This window comes from Octodon degus, unplaced genomic scaffold (assembly GCF_000260255.1).
Source record: "Octodon degus isolate 3935 unplaced genomic scaffold, OctDeg1.0 scaffold00288, whole genome shotgun sequence".
In the NCBI taxonomy this organism is placed as follows: domain Eukaryota; kingdom Metazoa; phylum Chordata; class Mammalia; order Rodentia; family Octodontidae; genus Octodon; species Octodon degus.
This window is the reverse complement of record NW_004524864.1, coordinates 818,812-826,593: the sequence shown is the minus strand read 5'-3', so window position 1 is coordinate 826,593 and position 7,782 is coordinate 818,812. Positions and strand designations below refer to the sequence as shown.

The following is a 7,782-nucleotide window of genomic DNA, read 5'->3' as shown; positions in this document are numbered from 1 at the left end:
CACAGTAGCACACAACTATAACCCCAGCACTCAGGAGGCTGAGGCACGAGGACTGCTATGAGTTTGAGGTCAGCCTGGACTACATGGCATAAACTGTGTCTCCATAAATTTTTTTTTTTTTAAATTCTGGATCCAACCTAACTTTAGAGAAAAGATGACTAAGAAATGAAAAAAAAAAAAAAAAAAAAAAAAGAAAAAGAAAAAAGAAAAAGAAAGAAAAAAAAGAAATGAATTGCTCCAAATATGTACAGAATTGTCATGCTGACCATTTGTTTGGAAAGCAGATAAAGATAAGGTGAAGGGAAGGGGAATTGAACAGAAGACATTAACAAAAATCTCTAGATCAGCCCTAAAGAACACTAAAGATCAAAAATGCCAATTCCGACCAGCTTGTCTCTGCATTACCTCTTTCAGGCATCCGGGCCCTCAGCATGGTCCCTGGTCAGTGACACTCTCTGGCCCACTTCCTGAAGCCCAGGACAATACCTCAGTCTCATACATTGATTCCTAAGGTTTTTTTTTTTCCCTCTAAGCAGAGTTGGTTGTATAGAAATATTTCTCTTACTTGCTAATGAGGAAAATTGTAAGTCTGACAAGGAGCTGCACTTCCTGGCAGCAGACCCCAGGGGATGTGACAGTGGCAGGATTCTTTCCCTATTTCGTGCTCCTTTGCCTGCACAGCAGATTCTTTATGCAGCTGGAATTTAGTTGGAATGGGGTGTCAGGAAAGTGCAAAGTTGTTTACAAGGGAAGATCAGCGTGGATCTCACTTGGAGAGGTGAGGGAATGAAACCCAGCTGGTGTTTGCCTTCCCCTCATGGGCGCGGGTTTGGTGCCAACCAATGAAGAAGCTGAGCTTCATTGAACATAAACACCAACCTTCACGTAGGGATGATGATAATTCTCCTAGGAGAGTCGAGAAATAGAAGAAAAGGGATCAAACTGAAATAACAGAGATAACTGGGAGGAAAATATCATTTCTCTTGCCATGGATGATGATGATGATGATGATGATGATGATGATGATGATGATGATGATGATCTGTGTGTGTGTGTGTGTGTGTGTGTGTGTGTGTGTGTGTTGCCAGGGATCAAACTCAGGACTTTGCTCTTGCCAGGCAAGCACTTATTCCACTGAGCCTCTATGGATTATTATAAAATACAGGAAAACAATACCTAGGATAACATAGTGCTTCTCTCACACATGGCTGTGCATCATAAAGGATGTCCATAAGCCAGATGTAGGCCTGAGAGAGATAAGTGATCAGCCAGACAGGTAGTAGCTCCACCCAGGTAGTGGGTGGGGGAGTTGGGGGTGAGGGTGGGGGTTGGGGTTGGACTGGGGGTGGGGGAGGGGGGAGAATCTGCCACCAACTAGTGCAGAGGCCAGGCTAGACAGTGTCTGAGGTTAAAATGTTTTGCTCTATAGACTTATAATATTTGTTAATTTCCTGGTAAAATTCCTTTCGTTAATCTCAGTGCTTCAACTAAAATAGAGGGGAGAAGGAAGAATCATTTTACGAGAGAAACAGAGTCTAACTACCAAAGTCAGGGCACCTCTTCAGTAACCCAACATCACCGAGCAGAGCGGAGAATGGAGCAGAGCCGAGGGAATGAGATCAACCTCCAGGGGGCAGTAGAGCCCCAGCACTGCCTGAGCATTTCGTCCACCTCGTGCTAAAAGAAGCCATAGCTGAATGGGCAGAACTAAAACGAACTCTAAATTGGGAAAGAAAGCGGTGGAGCAATCAGTAAAAAGCGGAGAGGAAACGGACCTCTGATGTTTATCTTTCAGTTTCCTTGGAGAAGGAGAGGCGGTGACAGGCGGGTCTGACACGTGAGCATCTCAGAGGCTTGTGAAAGACAACCCGAGTGTCGAATCAAAATGAAGCTTGTTACAAGACAGGTTTAAATTGCTGTTCAGGGAAAAGTAAGTAAACTTGCCACATGTTGCCACATTTTTTTGCCTTTTTTTATGAATTTAGGACAGCGTCTACAGGGTGTATGGGTCTCACTATGTAGATTGAACTCGTAGTGATTCTCCTGTTTTCAGCCTCCCAAGTGCTGGGATTATAGGCGCCCACCACCACGCCCAGTCTCAATAGCTAGCTCAGCGGGCCCCGGGGGCGAGGCCAGCAGAGCATGGGGGTTGGGCAGGGGGAGATTGAACCCCGGCCGCTGTGCTCTGCCTGAGCTAGCGTTTTAGTCTGCTGCGCTATCTGGCTGGCCCTGAATGTTACCACATTTTAACCTTTCACGCTTAAATGTTTAATGCTGCCTTAAAAGCATTATCTATTTTATCAATTACCTTGCCTTATAGTTAAAAAAAAAAAGATACAAAGTGGGAGTGAATATACTGGTTGTTTTCTTTTGTTAGATATTTTCCTAAGTTGCCTTTTTTTTTTTTTTTTTGTATCCATTATTTTTATTAATTTTATTGAGAAACAAATAGCAATGAGAGCTTTTCAGTCGGGCGCTGAGTGGTTCTTCGGATCATGTCTGGTGGTTCTGCGGATTATAACAGAGAACATGGAGGCCCAGAGGGAATGGACCCCGATGGTGTCATCGAGAGCAACTGGAATGAGATTGTTGGTAACTTTGATGATATGAACTTAAAGGAGTCTCTTCTTCGGGGCATCTATGCTTATGGTTTTGAGAAGCCTTCGGCTATTCAGCAAAGAGCTATTATTCCTTGTATCAAAGATCCAAAAGGTAATTCTGGCACTTGGAGATTATATGGGAGCAACTTGTCATGCCTGCATTGGTGGAACAAATGTTCGAAATGAAATGCAGAAGCTGCAGGCTGAAGCACCACATATTGTTGTTGGTACCCCAGGGAGAGTGTTTGATATGTTAAACAGAAGATACCTTTCTCCAAAATGGATCAAAATGTTTGTTTTGGATGAAGCAGATGAAATGTTGAGCCGAGGGTTTAAGGATCAAATTTATGAGATTTTCCAAAAACTAAATACAAGTATTCAGGTTGTGTTGCTTTCTGCCACAGTGCCAACTGATGTGTTGGAGGTGACCAAAAAATTCATGAGAGATCCAATTCGGATTCTGGTGAAGAAGGAAGAATTGACCCTGGAAGGAATCAAGCAGTTTTATATTAATGTTGAAAGAGAGGAATGGAAGTTGGACACACTTTGTGATTTGTATGAAACACTCACCATTACGCAGGCTGTTATCTTTCTTAATACAAGGTGCAAGGTGGACTGGCTCACTGAGAAAATGCATGCCAGAGACTTCACTGTTTCTGCTCTGCATGGTGATATGGATCAGAAGGAGAGAGATGTTATCATGAGGGAATTCCGATCGGGGTCAAGCCGTGTTCTGATCACTACTGACTTGTTGGCTCGTGGAATTGATGTGCAACAAGTGTCTTTGGTTATAAACTATGATCTACCTACCAATCGTGAAAACTATATTCACAGAATTGGCAAAGGGGGTCGATTTGGGAGGAAAGGTGTGGCTATAAACTTTGTTACCCAGGAAGACAAGAGGATTCTTCGTGACATTGAGACTTTCTACAATACTACCGTCGAGGAAATGCCCATGAATGTGGCTGACCTTATTTAATTCCTGGGATGAGATAGTTTTGAATGCAGTGCTCGCTGGTGCTGAACAGGCAATCACAGCGTGCATTGTGCTTCTTTGGGAATTTTTGAGTCTTGTCTCAATGCTCATAACGGATCAGAAATATAGATTTTGATAGCAAAGCAACATTAGTCGTGAGCTCTTGTGAGGAAAGTCACTGGCTTTATCCTCTTTAGAGTAGACTGTTGGGGTGGGTATAAAAGATGGGGTCTGTAAAATCTTTCTTTCTTAGAAATTTATTTCCTAGTTCTGTAGAAATGGTTGTATTAGATGTTCTCTATCATTTAATAATATACTTGTGGACTAAAAGATATAAGTGCTGTATAAAATCAGCCAATTATGTTAAACTAGCATATCTACCTTTATTGTGTTTGTCTTTAGCCTGATTAGAAAGGCCTTTAAAATTGAATTTTTTTAAAGAAAAGTATTTGAATGCATTTTTTAAAAAAATTATTTATGTGTGTGTGTGTGTGTGTGTGTGTGTGTGTGTGTCCAGCTCAGCCCACCAGGGAGCGGGGCTGGTTGGCATGTGGTGCTGGGGATTGAACCGCGGTCCCTGTGCTTTGCTGAGCTTGTTCTAAGTAGGTGCTTTAGACCACTGAGCCATCTCACCAGCCCCCTGCATTTTGTTTTGGTATTGTATTTATTCAATAACTATTTAATTAGTGCTAAGTGTGAACTGGACCCTGTTGCTAAGCCCCAGCAAGCAATCATATCCTAGGTAGGGTTAAATCCCCAGTAAAATTGCCATATTGCACATGTCTTAATGAAGTTTGAGTGTTAAATAAATTGTATATATTCACTTAAAAAAAACAAATAGCAATGAGACAGTTTCAAAACAGGTTACAATAATTAATACATTGCATATTGTTGTCTTCACAGTAGTTATTCATAGTACTGTTGTTTGTTTTTGGTGCTGCTGGGATTGGGACTGAGCCCTGGGCTACACATGGTCCTGCTCTGCCACACTGGCCCTGCCCCCGGGGCCTGCTGAGCTAGCTATTGAGACTGGGTGTGGTGGTGGGCGCCTATAATCCCAGCACTTGGGAGGCTGAAAACAGGAGAATCACTATGAGTTCAATCTACGTAGTGAGACCCATACACCCTGTAGACGCTGTCCTAAATTCATAAAAAAAGGAATGCTTGTTTCTTAGCATTTGAACCTCGAAGCCACTTGGCAGCATGCCTGCATGCAAATCCTGGTGTTTGCAAAAAGTGCCTTAAAATGAAAGCAAATGATCGGTCCCCTGGCCGACCTGTGGCTGCACAGCTGGCAACTGGCGGCCTCCACAGGTTTCTAGGAGTTCTGAGGCCCCAGGCTAGCAGACGAGCTGGATGTCTTAGTCAGCAGGTTCTGCAGGCCTAGAGGGCCTGGAAGCTCACTGCCCAGCGATCTCCCTTCTTCCTTATTCTCTCTGTCTAATCTACTCTCTCTCTCTCTGCTTTCAACCAAATTGTCACCTTGACACTCACTGGAACAAAGTTCCTGGTGACCATAGAGGACTGCAATAGAAGGGAACAGGAGTCATTAACAAAGAGGATTTCTCGGGCCTGAGGAGTTAACTCAGTAGAGTAAGTGCTTGCCTGGTAAGCACACAGTCCTGAGTTTAATCCCTGGTACTGCAATAAATAAATAAATAAATAAATAAATAAATAAATAGAATTTCTCCACTCCCAGCACCTTCTTCCACACCCTTCTGTTTTCTCCAACACAGGTTTGGTTTTGGAGACAGTGTCTCGCTGTATAGTACAGAGTGGCCTCAAACTCACTTGTGTAGTTCCGGTTGGCGTCGAGCTCACAGTGATCCGCTGCCTCAGCCTCTCAGCATGCTGGGATTGCAGGTGTGCATCAATATTCCAAGACACACTTCTCTCCGGAGTCCTGATGGTGAGGCTTCCTCAGGAAAAGTGCACACATACGTGTGCCAGGAGCCCTGGCCAAGCACCCTCCTGCTTCCTTATCCGTATGCATTCAGTCTGTCCTAAGACCCAGGCATCAGTTACACATGGGACATCCTGCATCAGGAGAAATGTGCCTTTTGTTTTAGAAACACATGCCAGCCCGCGCCTAGCCTTGCCTGGAGAACAAAGCATATATATATACTCAACACCAGTACTGTGTCATCCCTCGGGTTTGCTCACTTCTGCATGCTATGCTCAACAAGCTCTTACCTGGCCACAAACTCCAGCGACCATTGTGTACAGCTGTTTCCTGTCTTTCTCAGCCTTGAATGTGTGCCCTGCACCTCCTGCGCTGGGAGCTAGATGCCCCCATCTGCATGTATAAATGCCCCGCTCCCTTGCCTCTGAGCTAGAACCATTTCTTCTCTCCAAAGCTGAAGTAGTTTCCAACTTCCATAACTGGATCCAGGCCACTTCTTCAGGGCTACCGCCAGTGCCAACATTGGACCCTGGGAAGGAGGGAGTATGGTGAGGGAGAAATCGCTGGGGACAGAAGCTGCTGGGCCCAACCCAGACCCGCAAAGAGAGAGGAGCTGAAAAGAACCCAGTTACATGGGCTTAGCAAAAGCAGAGTTGTAAGACAGGAGGCCAGGAAGGAGGAAAATAATATCACCAGAGGTTAAGATCTAGCTGGCCAGGGGCCGGGGAGATGGCGCAGTAGAATAAGTGCTTCCCTGGCAAGCTCAAGGGCCTGACTGAGTTCAATCCCCAGTTCTGCAAAAAAAAAAAAAAAAAAAAAAAAGAGAAAAAAAAAAATCTGGCTGGCCAAATTGCTCAGCAGAATAAAGCCCCTGCAAGCAGGCGCAGTTGCCACGGATCCCCAGGCCTGCCGTGCGGGCCCCAACTCTGGGGCGTACTGAGACGGTGATTGAGACTGGTTGTGGTGGTGCATGTCTGTAATTCCAGCTCTTGGGAGGCTGTAAACAGGAGAATCACTATGAGTCTGATTTAGTAGTGAGTCCCTGAACACCCTGTAGACCCTTCCCTAAAATACAGAGGAAAAAAAAAAAAGATCTGGGTCTGAAAGAAGCCTAAGATCAAGGCTGCAGTACGTTGTGGTCAGAAGTTAGGAGAGACAGATGTAAAGCCATAGCCAAAGTAGAAGTCATGATTAAGACTATAGTCAGCATTGAGGGAGCAGACAGAAAGTAAGAGGCTACTGTTGGGGCCATTGTCTGAGTTTACGGAAAAGGAGATGTGTGGTAAGAGGGCCGTCTTCAATCCAGGAAGCTCTGTCTTTGGTCTTCAAAATAATAGTGACTTTTATGTTTTAGCTGCCTGCTCTGAGATCCAAGCACATCTTCCAAGTGGAGGGCAAGTTAAGCCAGACTGGTGATGTTACCAGGTAATTTCTAGTAAGGGAATGAAAGAATTTAGAGCAGTCATGATTCATTCATTGAGTGACAAATTGAGCACTTTTTTTTTTTTTTTTTTTTAGTAGCACTCAGCACATAGCAGTGAATGAAACAGACCCAGCGGCTGTCTTTATGAACCTTGTGTTCTACAGTAGTGACAGCTCACCGCAGCTCTAAGTCCGTCTCCATCATGCAGCCCCCCACCCCAGAACTCAGGAGCATCAGGTTTGTTGCTGAAGATGGGCTACAAGGGGTCCTTGGCATCTTAATATTTACCTTTCTGGGTAAACTTGATCCTGATGCCTCAGCATTCCTCTCTGAGTAAAGGACCAGTGGTACCAAAGAAGGAAGAGGATGGCGAGAAAGGAAAGTTTCCTTTTTCTTTTATTAAATTTTTTTTAACATTTATTTAGCGTGTGTGTGTGTGTGTGTATGTGTGTGTGTCCAGCTCAGCCCACCAGGGGGCGGGGTTAGCTGGCATGTGGTGCTGGGGGATCCAACCGCCGCCCTGTGCTTTGCCAAGCTTGTTCCAAGTAGGTGCTTTAGACCACTGAGCCATCTCTCCAGCCCCGAAAGTTTCTTTTTTGGGTCCCACACTTATACTTCTTGAGAAAGACAGGCAAAGAAGCCCCCCCCCTCCCACACACACACTGCAGGGAAAGACGGAGGACAGGCAGGGAAAGGGTAGGGCCTCGGGGAGGTTTCTGGCAAATAAAGAGTCAAAGCCCTGCTAGAGAGGGCAGCCAAGGAACACAGGCAGGGAGACTGATAAGCCGGCTCCTTGCAGTGCCAGGGCCGTTTCCTCCTGCCCCACCCCATGCGAGGCACGAAGGAGCCAAAGTGGGGCCAGGGTGATATAGTCAAAAAG

At 45.1% G+C, this 7,782-nt stretch overlaps 1 protein-coding gene across 1 annotated transcript; it reads left to right on the top strand.

Moving 5' to 3' along the window:
• The first annotated feature begins 2,467 nt into the window (after positions 1 to 2,467).
• LOC101560719 (eukaryotic initiation factor 4A-II-like) lies at positions 2,468 to 4,032 on the top strand. The gene is given in 2 exon segments (XM_023707420.1): positions 2,468 to 2,701; positions 2,703 to 4,032. Coding segments are annotated over 2 exon segments (1,083 nt in total). The 5' UTR covers positions 2,468 to 2,495; the 3' UTR covers positions 3,580 to 4,032.
• The last annotated feature ends 3,750 nt before the right edge of the window (positions 4,033 to 7,782 follow it).